The sequence below is a fragment of the Simochromis diagramma genome, unplaced genomic scaffold (genome assembly GCF_900408965.1).
Source record: "Simochromis diagramma unplaced genomic scaffold, fSimDia1.1 OVJJ01000630.1, whole genome shotgun sequence".
In the NCBI taxonomy this organism is placed as follows: domain Eukaryota; kingdom Metazoa; phylum Chordata; class Actinopteri; order Cichliformes; family Cichlidae; genus Simochromis; species Simochromis diagramma.
This window is the reverse complement of record NW_024386927.1, coordinates 258,590-274,554: the sequence shown is the minus strand read 5'-3', so window position 1 is coordinate 274,554 and position 15,965 is coordinate 258,590. Positions and strand designations below refer to the sequence as shown.

Genomic DNA, 15,965 nt, shown 5'->3' with positions numbered 1-15,965 from the left:
AAACAAGTCAATAGAGCAACGATTCCAGTCGGCATATAGAAATTCAGCGACGAACGGAGGAGAAAACATTAAAAGTTTGTTTTTATTGAAAAGGAACTCCCAGAAACACAAACGCAAGAGGATCAGTTCACAAAATGCCTGCCTTACAGTTTACTGAACACATCATCCACGTTGTTGTACCGTGGGCTCAAATACAGCTCACTAGTCTCAAAGCTTGTCATAAAACAGAAGAGTCAGCCACTGTAATCAGTTTATATTATTTTGCTGTTTTTTTAAATATTGCTTAGGCATAAAAATGGTAATCAAAGTACACGACTTTCAAAGAAATAATGTGACTTTTCCTTACAAACGTAGCAAAGTCTGGACACACACATCCACACTGTGAGACACAGAAGTGGGATGAGTGAAAGTCATGTTCAAAGCTACCTCAAGTTGTCCTACAGGACATCTGCTTTTCAATGACCCCACACTAACAAGAGTGGAGGACTGAGCATGTCCTTAGTGTCACTTTGAACCTTTTATTTAAAAGCTCATAATTTTGACACATTTTTTTAAGTGACAAACTGAATGTGTCTTTAAAATAAATTGTGCTTGGCTTCAAACTGCATGCACCAAAGTTTAGACAGAGCTCTAAACAAAACCATCATTTTCTGATTAAAAGAATGTAATCCGATCCATTAAATATCACAAAAGCTGGCCAGCTCATGACCTTAGCACGTCGGAGCAGTATGCATCACGTGATAGAGTGGCTGTGGAGTGCCTGTCGGTGGTCTAGTTGAGCATCTGGGGCGCTACCAAACCAGCATTTCATCTCCAAGGAAGCTATCGCAGCAGGGGCAGATCTAGAAGGGTGGCATGGGGTGGCAAGTGCCCCCCTAAAATGATCTCTTGCCACCCCACGTGCCACCCTAGTTTTGTATATGACAGTGTTGTTTATTAAAATAAGATAGCATTAACACTTTGAGCGGAGTTACTGTTAACAGTGAATATAAATGGTAAATGGTCTGTATTTGTATAGCGCTTTAATTAGTCCCTAAGGACCCCAAAGCACTTTACACATTCAGTCATCCACCCATTCACACACACATACACACTGTAATATAAATATAAATGAATATATGTGAATGATGAATATAAATGCTAAAACTGAAAATATTGCATAGTGTTCCCCCCTCTACCATTAACAAATGGTTCAGCCCATAGCAGGACCGGCTTTTTTCCTGTTTTCAGTAGCCAGCGATTCCTATGACTGTGCCAGAGCACATTTTGAACAACACCATAGGAATTTCAGATTTCACACAGGTGGTTAGTTGTTGCACTCTGGAAATGGAAGGAAGGTGAGTGTTATTAACCCTCTGGGGTCCACGGACACGCTGCACCTCCAAATCACATGATTGATTTAAGCTGACATGGCAACAAGCTGCAGCCACACAGAGTCTTTCAACCCGTGTTGAAAGTTTTTAAATTTTAATTACAGGCCAGTAAATCCAGAGTTATGATTAAAAAATATATATATATATATATAAGCCACGCTTTTTTTAAAAAATACTTTTGATTTTTTTTTTAAAGCGTTTTCTAAGGACAGCTCGACAACAGTAAAGAAAGAAAAAATGCCACCTGTCTTCTATCGGTGGAAAAGTGGACCATGTCAACCAATTTTTAAAAAAGTCAACACGTGGGATTTGGTTGTTTAGGAAGAGGGGAAAGTTTTGGGAGTGACGGTAAAGACAGCGAGACAGAGCGAGAGAGAGAGTTTTTAGATGTGGGAGATTTGTGACGTTTGGCGTGGAGTGTACAGTTAGCCTGTCGTGTAGTTGTTGTTTTGTTTTGTGTGTCAGTGAGGGCACTAATGAATGTCACAAAGGCCCTTTGCCAGTGGAGGTCCTAGCCTGTTTGGTGCCCCTCGGGGAAACACTCCCTCTGGCGCCCCCGCCACCCCGGTACACATATATATGAAGAGAGAGAGAGTATGCATAGTATGCAAACGGCTAACAAACTGCCATCATAATTTGTCATACAATGAGAACAGGACAAATCAACAACTGACAATGACTAATTAATATTGTGCTGAACACAGTCCAGAAGATCCAGTAAGCTACATCAGTGTCTACTGTTTACTATCATAACCAAGTGACTAACAAACGTAAACAGAAGTTTTCACTATCCCAGCAGATAAACAACAGCAGCACGTTTAAGCTTGATAATCTGTTGTTAGAATTTATTTAATATTACTTTCTACACCAGGATCTTTTTCTACGCAGCTGACGGCTGGTAACTGTGCAGGGGCGGATCTAGCAAAGTTTAGCCAGGGGGGCCGATAGGGCATTAACAGGGAAAAGGGGGCACAAAGACATACTTTTCTTTCTTATTCTCATTTAAAATGTCGAGCTTTTAATAAATAATTATCTGAATCTTACAACCAAAGTTTTCATCTGATATAAAATGTATAGAAGTCCATTATTATATATCGGAACTATTAAGTCAAATTTTTAACTTAGTAAGCTATCATACTTTTTCCTTTGGGTACCATCTGTGCAGTCTGCAATTCTGTTGAAGGAAGATGTTGAATCTATTTAATTATTGTAGAAAAATAATTGATTTCTGTGCATTTTTTTGCACATACATTAAATTAAAGTTGATTACGTCGATTAAGCATCATGAGGTGGAGGGCGGGGCGTGGTTCCCTTTTTTTCTTTTTGCTGGGAGTTTGCAACCCTGTTAGTTAGGCTGCTTAATATTTCTGCTAAGTACTCTTTAAAATACCAGAATAGGGAGGATGGAGCAGGTTTAAATTTATTAGATTGATCAGTTTTGTTGAACTATGAAATATTTTAGGTGCAGTGTATTTTTTGCATACAGGTTTAACAGAATAGCTTTAGTTTTTTTTGTTTTTGTTTTTTTAACTTGAGTATGAACTTATACAAAATGCAGCAAGATATTTAAAAAACGATTTTATTGATCAAAGAATACACTATATCAGATTCATATCGGTATCGGCAGATATCCAAATTTATCGGTATCAGTATCAGACATAAAGTGGTATCTGGCCATCTCTAATGATAACATGATGTTACGGTACTCTATTTTGAGTTCTAGTGAGAATACTGCAAGTGCACTTGTATCACCTGGTGCAAAGACTATGCCGAGGATTTTCCTCAGTAAAATTAAAAACACCAGTGTTTACTTTTTCGGTCTTTACAATGACAAAATGGCAAGACCAGTAAGAGATGCTGTTTGTTTTATGGTGCTGTCATGAGTTTACAATAACACATCCATGGTAAAAACTGGAAATCCAGCTGTTCCAACGTCATGAAATGGCACAGCATCAAAGCCTCACTGTTTTTACTCACTCTGTGTTTATACAACACTGTGCATTAAATCATTTATTATTAACCTCTGTCTCTCTTCCACAGTGAGTCTTTTATCTTGTGTTCCTCCCATCACCCACAAACTGGCCGCAGCAGATGATCCTGGTGGAGGTTTTTCCTGTTAAACAGAGTTTATTGTCGTCACGTGCTTGGTCTGATTGTTGGGGTTTTCTCTGCATTATTCTCGGAGCTTTATCGTACAAAATAAAGCACCTGGAGGCAACTCGTTGTGGTTTGGCATTTTAAAAATAACATTTGAATTGAATTGAACTGACTTGATTCACAGCATAAGATAAGATGAACCTTTATGAGTCCCACACATGGAAAAGAGTTTGGCCATGGCAGAAAGTGGACAGCACAAAGTTACGAGCAGCAAAACCTAAGAAAAACAATAAAATAGAATAAAATCGAGGGCCCAGGACCCATATTAACAAACAATCCTGATAGTAAGAGTAACTCAGAGTGATGATGTGGAAAGAAGGACTCCTGATCAAGCTGCATCAGATTGGTATTAAAGGAAAAATGTATAAATGGATCAGGAATTTTTTAACTGGCCTCATGTCTCACAGTATCAAGTTTTCAGTTTTCCTTTTTTATTCTGTGTTGTTTGTGTACTGGTCATCAGCTTCATTAAATCGGCTCATTCTCTGTTTAAGCCAAACCTGCCTGACTGTCTGCTCTGGGTCCTCACCTTCTACACATGACACACATGTTCCTCCTGTTTGTGGACTGACATTCAAAATGTCTGGAAGATCACATCGTGCCAAAGATCACAGTCCAGGCACGACTGATGTCCAACTGATGTAGCACATCCTGCCTGCTTCCAATGGCAGAATGATGCAGTGGAGACACTGTGAAAAAAGGTGGAGGAACGTTTTCACTAGAACAGAAACTTTACTGTTTTCCTTTGAGTATCAGATTAGACATCATGCAGCCACAGGTCTGACCCCAGCTGAGCTGCTGATGGGGACCTCCTTTACCCAGATGTGGGAGCCCAGTCACAAAGTGAGATGTGACCAGAGATGGGCAGTAACACGTTACTTGTAACGCGTTACTGTAATCTGATTACTTTTTTCAGATAACGAGTAAAGTAAGGGATTACTATTGCAAAAACGGTAATTAGATTACCGTTACTTTCCTGTAGGAACGCTGCGTTACTGCATTACTAAAGCCGTGATTTTTTTTGCGAGAATGTCTCACGACAGTGACGTAAGCGAGTGCGACGTTCGTGACAACGGCTGTGTGCAGATCAACAGTGGATCATATATCGAGTGCAGGAGAGAGTATGAGCGTGCGGCGTTTAAAGCGTGGAAGTACTGACCTTACTTTGAGTTTGATTCCATAAAAAGTGACAAAAACATTAGTGTCCGCTGTGCGTGGGAAGAAAACTTCTTTTTACAGCGAAAAACCCCCCTAAACTTCCAAACAAGCACCGAGTAGCTACGACGTAATGGGAAACTCACAGAGACACTCGCGGATTCTTCCACTGACCGCAGCACACCTGCACCAGGGTAAACCTCCGCCTGTCATGGGCTGGGTCTGTGACCCAGTGTTTGAGTTTTATGTATCTTTTGTATTCATTTGTGTTTAGTTTAGCTCATCTAGTTTATTTTGAGATTGCTGTTTAGTCCTTGTTCCTTAGTTGTTTATGTCATCTCCCCCTGTACTAAGTCTCCCTGGTTCATGCGTCAGGTCTGCGTGGTTGTGTTTAGTTCATGTCATGTCTAATCTCCATGTTTCCTGTTTTACTTTGAAAGTCTGTATTCATTGTCAGTGTATTCAGTTTCACTTCTCCTGTCCTGTCGTTAGGTTCATTTGTGTCAGCTGTGCTCCCATGTGTGGCCACTTCCCCTGATCATCCCTCATCTGTATTTAGTCTCTGTGTTTCATACAGTCTGTGTCGCGTCGTCTGGGTGCCCACCCTCCGTGTTTCCATGCCCAGTCTTTTGTATCCCCAGCCATAGCATAGTTTGTTCCCAGTTTAGGTTTGTTTAGTTACTGCTCTTGTGCTGCCCTCATTCTTGTTTGTTTCTTTCGTGATCATCAGCCACAATAAAAGGCTCCCTTTTGTTTAAGTTCACTCCCGTATCCTCACTTGTGTTCGCACCTGGGTCCACCACACACATCTCCGCACGGTCTATCTCCACAAACCGTGACACCGCCTGCTATACAGGTGAAAATAGAGCAACAGGACCGCTAGTCTGTGACTTTATTTATTTTCTGCTGTGTTTTACTTGCATCTATTTGAAAGACTGAGTGTAAACACAAAAAAAAAAAAAATATTTTATGTGCTGGAAAGTTTAAATGTTAAACAAATTTCTTCCAGTCAGAGAATGTTGCAAATAATTCGTTTGCTCGATGCATAAAGTTAAAAGATTAAAACTAATAAAACAAGTTTTAAAAAGAGACTTTTCCATTTGATTACATTTTGTATGATGGATTATGCAGAAAAAGTAAAATTGGGCTGAAAGATCTATCACTTTATCACCTCTTCAGGTTGTAAATCGTGTTTTTAAAAAGTAACTAAGTAATTAATTACTTTTGAAAATAAGTAATCAGTAACGTAACGGGATTACTTTTTGGGGGAAGTAATTAGTTACTGATTACTTTTTTCAAGTAACTTGACCAACACTGGATGTGACCTTCATGCCAGAGACTTTGTGAATGTCAAAAACTTTAACAGTGGCTCACAGTGGCTGCCAGGTCCAGTGTCTTTTGTTGTGGGATGACAGGTAGGTTTGCAGGCACCCATCTGTCCTGCACTGATGGAGAGGCGGAGTGGTCTTCACAGACGGTGTATGTTTTTCATGAGGACGGTGTGAGTGGCCTTGGGGACTGGGTAATGTTGTCAGCAGCCTCTGAGGTCAGTGCTGGTACAACCATTAGGGGCTGGCAGAGCACACTACTCCACTTTCTCCAAATCTGGCCACAGGAGCCCAGCTTGCTCTTGTTTCTGCGAAAGTGAAAAGGTCAAAGACGTAGCACAAGCTCTCTGTTACACTCAGCTGTTAAAAGAAGGTAACTGCTTTTTTCAATATGCTTTTAGAAATGGCAGATTTATTTAGGTGGTATGTGCCATTCTGTTTCCCTGTCAGGAGGGTAAAGTGATTGTGTTGTGCGTTCGTGGGACGTTTGGGTTTTACCGCGGTTTACACTTCAGGTTGCAAGAACATTTTAACCGCCTGTAGAAGCGACAAGAAAAAGTTAATTAAAAGTTCCAGAAACATCCCAAAGTTTCCATGCCTCCTTTTCCTGTGGAAGCAGCTAACAGATAACCTGGGTGGGTTGAACTTGCCTCATCGTACAGAGCCCAGCTGTCCTCAGAGTTCATCAGCTCAGAGCTTAAAATAAAGCCACTCTGTTGAACATCCTTCCTGAAACAGCGCTCTGTGCACCATTAAACTGTAGCAAATCTCCCATCACTACATCCGAGTCTGATCACTTTCCTGATATCCATGCTCATTAGAATCACTTTTTATAAACATTGCAGAGTCCGTCCATAAGTTGATGATAACCTCAGTGGATTTTAAAGAATATATAAAGTACAGACTTTCAACTTAAATTTAGGAAGTCTAACAAAAGTATTGCATAAACTGTTCAGGAGTTACAGCCACTTTTATTCAAAATCTCAATACAAAAATGTCATAATTGTCCAAACACTGAGGTGTGACTCTCCGCTTACGGCGGCTGTCCTGCTTTCCAGAAGAAATGTTTTGGAAGAAATGTCTGCGGCAGGACTTTCCTGTTGCATTAGAGCAGTGTTTAGTAAAACGACTGTAGTAATCATGCATCGAAATTACTGGAGTGTAAGACAGAGACCAAAGCTTCAATACAAAAGTTTATTTTCATCAAATTAAAAAAGCAGTAATACATCATCGTATATAGAGAGACTGCCCTCAGTGAGTTTCAGACAGTGAAGCTGGGTGGCGTTTGAGGTTTTTCCCTTCTCAGAATATCATCATCGTGTCCTGTAAATATACGGAGCCAAAGGAAAAACAAGTGGACATTTTCGTTTTAAGCCTTCAGAGCAGAGCAGGGTCACGAAACACAGCTGGAACAAACTGATACTTTTAGTGAGACACACAATACAAAACCCCTGATATAAAATCATGACATGTATCACTGAGGTTGGCGGTTGTGATTTCACCTTCAGCTTCATTAATTAGTGTGACTAAAGCTAATGACAAATTCACTGCCCCAGTTTTACTTAATTACTAGGGGTGCAACGATACTCGTATCGATATTGAACCGTTCGATACAGTGCTTTCGGTTCGGTACGCATATGTATCGAACAATACAAATTTTTAAATTTATTTTATCAACTTACCTTCTGACGATGCTGTCTGTGTTGAGCGCTCAGTGGATCTGCGTTCGACTTATCCGCCTAGGCTGCACTGTTGAGTGCAGATCCACTGAGTGCAGCGCAAGCTAGCAAGACAGAAGTTAAGCTCTCCTTGCAACATGGCAAACTGAACCTCCCCCACCCTCATTCAGATCTGGTGTTTGGAACTAATTTTGGTTTTCATGTGAGGTATGACCCTGAAGGTAAGCGCATCATGGACTAAAGTAAAACAGTATGTTGGATGTGCCACGCAATGCTCAATTACATGGGTGGGAACTAGTGCGTTAGCGCAGTTAGCTCGTTAACGTGTTGGCCGTCCAGCCCCACGTACGGGGCGATCCGCGGTAGCTCGTTAACGGAGATTTGCCGTGTTGTGGCGTTAACGTCATTTCAGATTAACGCTGACAGCACTAGTAGGAACACAACGAATATGACTGCACATTTACTCCGACATCATCCTAGTGCAAAGACAAGTGGAAGCAGACAAAAACAACAAGCACGCATGCTACAAACTTTACCCGAGTCATTTAGACAGCCGTTAGCACATGATTCTCCTTATGGGGACCTGATATGTTTAATATGCTGCTGAGAATATAGCCCAGAAGAAGCGTATAGTATAGCTTTTATTTTGAAAAGAGCCATTTCTCTGTAATAAACTCTCTTTTCCAAAGATGAGTGATTTCTCCATCAGATAGATTTATTTTTTTTAAATTATTTTGTTGTTTCAGCAACATTAAATTTAAAAACTGTACTTTTGAGTTAAAATATATATTTATAATTTTAATAAATGACAAATTAAAAAGGCATGAACATTTTTTTGTATCGAACCGTGAATTTTGTGTATCGTTGCACCCCTATTAATTACAGCATTTAAAAACAAAAGCTGAAGAAGCAAGCAGATAAACCAGTGAAGGAGGCAAACTGGTTTCCTTTTTCTCATCCACAAAAACCAGTGGGTGAAATCTGTGCCACAAGACTTTTGGGCAAAAACATTTTGATCATAATCAAACTATGAACTACAGAGGAGACGACAACAGATATGAAACTGAAAACAAGGTAACCAGTCACCAAAAAACCCACGAGGGCTTTGTTGACTGAAGCAGGGCTGCTTTTCACCTTTGAACCAAATTCACCTGGAACAGTTTGTTACCATTGATTTGAATACAAGTCTAACAAACCCCGTAAAGTGAAATTCGTTCATTTGTGCTGTCTCACTGACACTTTGGTGACAAGCTAAATGCTTACGTTGAATTTCTTGATGTTACTGTAAGGCTGTTTCCCTGCTGTTTTGGCCCATGTAAAGAAAAGTTGGAGTCTTGAGTTCCTGGTTGTTCCTCTTTACAGAAACTGGCTTTCAGCTCAGTCAGGGTACAGAAGCAGGAGCTCCCAACATGGTTCTCACTGAAGCTAATTGGAGCATAATTTGTTATTTACCTCTGATTCTAAATATTAGCCCCCATTTTAAATTCTCTGTTCACATCAGAATGACTCACGTACTTTCATTACTCTTATAAGTGATTTTTGCTCAAAATCAATAGCATTCTGCTAATGCATGCTAATGGGTTCGTTAAGAATTTACATCAACACGCTTCCTTCTGGTGCATGCTTTCAAATGGTAACTAGATGTTAGTCGGATACTTCCATCTGGTTGAGGTGGTTAAAGGTGAAGCTTGCAGGAGGCTGCTGTTATAGATGTAATGGGGAAGGCTTTAGGACCCAGGGGACTCAATGGAGGGCATAAAAGAGGGCGTAGTAACAGGTGCTGATGATTCCTACTGACAAGCGGCTGTGAGTAATGGATGCGTGAGTAGGTGAAGAGCCGAGAAGTTTAATCGCCTACGACGCAAACTGTGGTTTTAAACCTCTATAGATGAGGTTCAAGTGATTTCTGTGGAAGAAAAGGCCAAGACAAATCAGGTGTGCAGCAAATACAGTTGCCTACTCGAGGGCAGGCTGCACATGCGAACTTGTCACTGTTTTTTTTCCTCCTTCTCTGTATGGTTGTGTTTTTTGGTTTTAGCAGGTCACCGTTTTTAATTATTTTTGTTGTTTTATTTCGGGTTTTGTTTATTTTTATTGGGTTGGTGCAATACTAAGCGGGCAACGTGCAATCCCTGAGTGGGGCTCATACCTCGGGGGAATGAGGATTTTTTAGTGGTGCTCTGTGTGTGGATTTGCCGTGATTAAGGTTTATTAAGAGTGCTTTTGTATTACCACCGTCTATTGCCTGAACTAGCACTTAGTGCATGCTATAAGTGTTCGGTTGGGCCTTTTTATGTTTGAGGTGGATTTGTCTCTTTTAGAGTGACGAGCACCTGGGACCGCCAAGGAGGAACAAACCCTCAGGTGATAGCTTCGTTGCTGGCAAGGTTGCACCGCTACTATGTTTTTTTGTTGTAGCGATGTTTTAGGTTTTTTTTTCTTTTTCTCAAAACTTTGGTGTCTTGTCATGTTAATAAATTGTTGAACATCTTTTACTGATATTGACCCTCTTGTCCTGTTTATTCTGGATTCGATCCTGTGAGAGTTTTTTTGGTCTGAAAGTTCGTACTAGTCATAAGAGAGGCCCACAGTGGTTACTTGGTGGCTTATACCACGCTACATAGATTTTCTACCATTGTTTGCTTTGTGGCTAAAATCCAAATACAGGCTGCAGAGGAGCGGCTGCTGTCGCTGTGATCACCAGTGAATATCGAAACCTTCTACAGTCGTTGATCGAAACGTGATGGAAGTCTCCAGGAAAAAAACGCTGAAGAGTTCTGGGTTACAGCACCATAGTGCCGGGGTTACTCGTATGAGCATGTATTAGTAACTCCGGCACTATGGTGCTGTGGATGTGTTAGCATACAGTTGGTAACGCAGGGTTTATGTTCAACTGTGTCTTGATGTTAAGAGTGTCCGAGTCTTCACCAGCTCCTGAGAGAGATGTACAGGACTGCTGAACGCGCCTGTCTGTAGCCATACTTTATGATTATTTTCCTGGAGATTTGATGTTTAACATTACATGTAAAATATGGTGAATGCAGCTTTGTTTGATTTCAATCATTCTCTCCATCGTGGCATGAAGAGTGACACCCCTGCTGTGAAGGCATGGACTCTCCATGTACATGATGGAAACTATAAAGCATACTGTCAAAGAAAACATTACTCGACAACTGTTTTTGTTATATAAACTTGTATTTTGTAATAGGAAAAGACTCTGGAGAAATTAAAGACGCAACTGATTATAGTTCCAGTATAATGAGTTCAACCACAGTTCTGCCACCAGAACAAGAAAGCAAAAAAGACAAACAATCATGTAGGAGTAAGTCGACCCCTCCATTCTCAGCCAGCCAACAGGCGTCCACTGTTCTGTTTGCAGGGCAGCAGAAGGGCACTTAGCTGAAAGAAAGAATGAAGGCAAAAGAACTCAAACCTCATTTAGGCCTCCCACGAGTCTTTGAAAGTTTCCTATGATTAGAGCTGAAGATATTTGGGCTTCACCGTTGTGATAGTTGATTAACATTTCTACATAAGATTCCAAAAATAGAGATTTAAGACTTTTATCACCTTTGAAAATGACTTGGTAAACTGTTTCTGGACGGGTGTGCAGTGAGGACAGATCAAAGCTTAGCTGGTGATCTCAAATTTTATTTATAGGCATTCGCACCTACCAGCACATCTGTTGGGTCCTATATGAAGTCTATGTGTGCTCAAGTGCTCACATTTTCTTAAAGCAATTTTAAGAGGCAACTCTCTCAGTTTAGTAGCTTGAATGTTGCTATCCTCAGATCTGCAATGGTCTAAATGTCACCTGAACTCATCTTTGACACAGACGATGTAGCTGTTAGAAGTCACTGTCCTCAGCCTCGTACAGGTCAGCTAGTTTCCTGAAACGGGGCCCCCAGTCACTCAGGTAGTTGTAGTCCTGTTCAGCCTCAGATGAAGCCGAGCCCAGCGAACTGAGCGACTCGGCCACTGACCCCACTCCTTCATAGGCATACGTGGCCAGTGAGTCGTACGGTGGCGCTGTGGGGCTATAGTCATTCTCCATCACTCTCTGGTTGATGAACTCGCATACATCCCCATTATCACGTGCAGCCATGCGTATTGGAGGCATAAGCAGGCTGGAGGGAGCTGGGGCAGGGTGGCGAGTTGTTGGATACAGCAGAGTATCAGTAGGGATGATGTCACGCCTCTGTTTAGCACCCTCATCAGAGGCAGCTGCAGCAGCTGGGTGTCGCAGGGCACCAATATCAAAAGCCTGGGTGTCCTCCTCGCCACCACCCTCATCATTGTAGCTAACCACGTTGTCCCTGACATCTTCTTTGGAGATAATAAGAGGTTCCTGCTTCCTTTGGTGTCTTAATGCTGTGAATAGAACCACAACCACTGTAGAAAAGAGAACAACGATGCAGGATTAGATTATAATCGTGTCCCAGTGGAGCATGAATTTAAACAACCAGCCACCATAGATAACAGATATAAGGACCACTGCTGCTTAATTAAACGATCTCATTTTTGGTCACTTTGTGTTTCTTTGTTATGCCCTATGATGAACATGGTTCACAATAGTTGCTGAGATCTGGGAACAAATGAAGCCCTTTATCTACTGGTAAAATCAGACTCTGTTATGTGGTAGGCACCCTGTTGCCTCTCACAGTCCTAAAGCAGTTGGGTGTGATCAGTGTTGGGGAGTAACGGAATACATGTACCGCCGTTACGTATTTAAAATACAAAATACGAGTAACTGTATTCCGTTACAGTTACCGTTTAAAAAGGTGGTATTCAGAATACAGTTACTTTGCTGAAATAAATGGATTACACTGCGGTACTTTCCTGTTTCATTTTGTCGCGGGTCAGGACTGTTTGGTTTTGTTTGACAGCTACGTTCTGTTGTTCCAGGCGGCAGCGTTACGGTTGCCATGGTTACAGGGCGACGCTCTCTCTCTCTCTGCGACTGTGTGTTTCGTTGTTGTTGTTGTTGTTGTGCTAAGCTAACAGGCAGAATGCTACAAGCATAGCTCTAAAGAATGTAGCATCATGGGCAGTGTAGTCCGTGCTGCAGGGAGAATGGACTGCCATACACGTTATGGGTCTGTGAGCGAGGAGGGAGAAAAAGGGGAGTGGAAAGGTACGAGTTGTCAGCGAGGAAAAACGGGAGCTGGAAGCATGTAAATATAATAATAACCACTGCAGCCAAGAAGAGTGCCTGACGAGCCCAGTTGTAAGTAAGCTATTAAGACTCGACTGTACACCGTGTTCATGTTTTCCTCCGAAAACAATAAGTTCCGTTGGAGCAGTCTTTCAACGCCTGTCTCTGTCTCTTGCAAGAAAAGTTGACCCACACAACAAAGTAAAGCTATTTTTCGGCTATGAGCCGACAGGGACCCCGCCGTATTAGTCAGAGGTCCCTTTACTATAGTTCGGAGCCGTGGACCTTCAGTAACAGTAATAAATCACACAGCAATAGTACATTCACGTTGTTGTAAAAAGCATGATAATATATTAAGTAATCCAAAGTATTCAGAATACGTTACTGTCATTGAGTAACGTAACGGAATACGTTACAGAATACATTTTGGGGCATGTATTCTGTATTCTGTAATGGAATACATTTTAAAAGTAACCTTCCCAACGCTGGGTGTGATTTAAACAAGGAAGTGAGCAGTTAAACAGGATATACCTGTCATCATTCACACAGAGTTAAAATGGGCTAGAACACATGTGTCAAAGTCAAGGCCCGTGGGCCACATCCAAGCCCGGCGTACATTTATATCCGGCCCGCGAGATCATTTTATATAGATGTACTATTATTGTTATGCATGGCCCGGCGATATGAGGCGCTAATAATATACAAACTACAGATCCCATAATGCAGCACTGCAGCCTCCTTGCTGACCGCTAGGCTAACTGGGAACATTCCCACCTCAGTCAAGTCAAACTTCTGTTATCCGGTCGTTAAGTCTGACGTCACTAGCCGTGTCTGGGCCTAAACTCCGCTGCAGGTCCATATATCAAACGATCACTATGGCATTACTGAGAGTTGAAAAACTGTCTAAAGTCTTTCATCTTTAATAAAATGATCAGCGTTCTGCTCTACCAGGTGTAACAATTGAGTTTAACATCCAGGCATCCATGAAAACGGAATTTATGACATTTAACGGAGTTAGAAGTTAGCAGGAAGTTAGCTCGCTAGCTTCTATCTAAATACAATATAGCATGTCCTGACTGCGGGGTTTTGCAAACAAATTAAAACGTACAGCTCTGTTATCACTTCCAGCATAAATGAAGACAGAAAACTAAACAGCAGTGACGTTTGTAGGGTTACTGAAGTTTGGCTAGCTGGTATATAATGATGTGCTACGTGACCGCTAGCGACACAGCTATGTTAGCATAATATAAACAAGCTAACTTTTTTTCCACTCGATAAAAGTTAACGTGAGTGTTCTCGGTGGTCAGGAACAAATGTAATCGCATGGCATGATGCTGTAAAAGGACCAAACTTCAGCCAGGAGAACAACTGAGATAATCCATCCACAATACGAGGTTAGTCATTCATATACTGCTGCATGGGCTGGGCTGTAGCTACATCCTAAGGTTTTAAAAACTGAGCTTAAATAAATGATTAGCGGTAATAAAAGCCGAGGGAGGTCAACAGTGATCACTGACTGTTTTTAGGAGCTTTTTGAGATCAAATAGAAGAAAATACAAAACATTAAACATGTTAACAACACAAAAGCCATATTAAACGCAGACTACTTTAGGCCCGGAAGCAGGATTCGTCACGTCATCACTTAACGACCGGATTGCGAAGCTAGCGGCTCACAATGGTGGAGAGAAAAGTTGATTCTGAAAGCAGAGCCTTTCAGCGCCAGTGGGTGACTGAATATGTGTTTACAGACATGCTGGTAAACCCGTGTGTCTTATTAGTGGAGCTAATGTGGCTGTAGTTAAGGAATTTAGTTTAAGACGGCACTACGAGACAAAACGTCAGGATAAGCTGAAAAACCTAAATGCAGAAACTACAGGAAGTAGAAGAGCTAAAGAAGAATCTAACATTTCAGCAGACGTTTGTCACCAGAGCAAAATCACAAAGTGAAGCTGTTGTGAAAGCAAGTTTTATTGTAGCAGAGGAGCCAAATCAGCCCGGTACCACTCTGAAGAGCTGCAGGATGAAGCTGTGCGACGTCTTCCGTCCAGACAAAACCCAGATTTAGGCAAATGTGAGCCTGAGCAGAAATACGATTGCTGATCGGGTTTGTGAGATGGCCACTGATTTAAGAACACAGTTGTGTGAAAGAAGCAAAAACTTCACTGCATGCTCTCTTGCTGTGGATGAAAGTAGACATGATGGACATTGCACAGCTGACCATCTTCATCCGTGGAGAGGAAATATTGAACATTAAATCGATGCACGGGACAACGACAGGAAAAGACATTTTTTAAAACGTATGTCAAAGTGTAACGACATGAAACTGTCCTGGGACAAACTTGTTGGACTTACAACAGATGGAGCGCCGGTGCTGTGCGACTTTATCAAAGGTGTGAGCATCACAGCGAGGCCTTTGTGTCAAAGCAGCTGAAGATAAAACACAGAAAAACATGAAGGAGATTTTCCTGGCCTGGATTTTATAAAAATATTCTGCAGTACATCAAAAATGAAAGACAACCATTAATCAGCATATGAACATCACCTCTGAAGTTACAGCGGTTTTATTACAGACACAGCGTTTTGCATTTTGCATAATTTTAAAAAGTTTAAATTTGTTCAGTGTTGAACGGCAGAAATTAGGTTTTCTTTTCGGAAGTATATAAAATAAAATAAAAAACCGTCGGCCGACAGCGCTGTAAACAACGGTAGACTTGTGCGTAACAAGCAAGCGAATAATGCAGAAAACAGATTTTTAGACGGGAAACTGTTGTTGAAGTACAGAGAGAGAGAGGGGGAGAGAGAGGGGGAGAGAGAGAAGAGGAGAAGAGAGAGAGAGAAAGGGGGAAGATAGAGAAGATAAGAGAGGAGAAGAGAGAGAGAGAAGAGAGAGAGCGAAGAGAGAGAGAGAGAGAGAGAGAGAGAGCATAGAGAGAAGAGCGAGAGAGAAGAGATCGGAGAGAGGAGAGAGAAGCGAGAGAGAGAGGAGAGAGAGAGAGAGAGAGAGCGAAGAGAGAGATATAGAGAAGGAGAGAGACGAGAGGACGAGAAGGATAAGACGAGAGAGCGGAGAGGAGAAGATAGTAGCGAGAATAAGAGATGATAATAGAAGCGAGATAGGAGA

The 15,965-nt window shown here is 41.5% G+C and overlaps 1 protein-coding gene across 1 annotated transcript in view; it reads right to left on the bottom strand.

Moving 5' to 3' along the window:
• Positions 1-9,001: 9,001 nt before the first annotated feature.
• LOC120736685 (cadherin-6-like) overlaps positions 9,002-15,965 on the bottom strand; it is a 54,088-nt gene continuing 47,124 nt past the window's right edge. Inside the window, exon 11 of the mRNA XM_040036949.1 lies at positions 9,002-12,081. Within this exon, the coding sequence (XP_039892883.1) occupies positions 11,537-12,081 (545 nt within the window). The 3' untranslated portion in view covers positions 9,002-11,536. The remainder of the gene's footprint in view (positions 12,082-15,965) is intronic.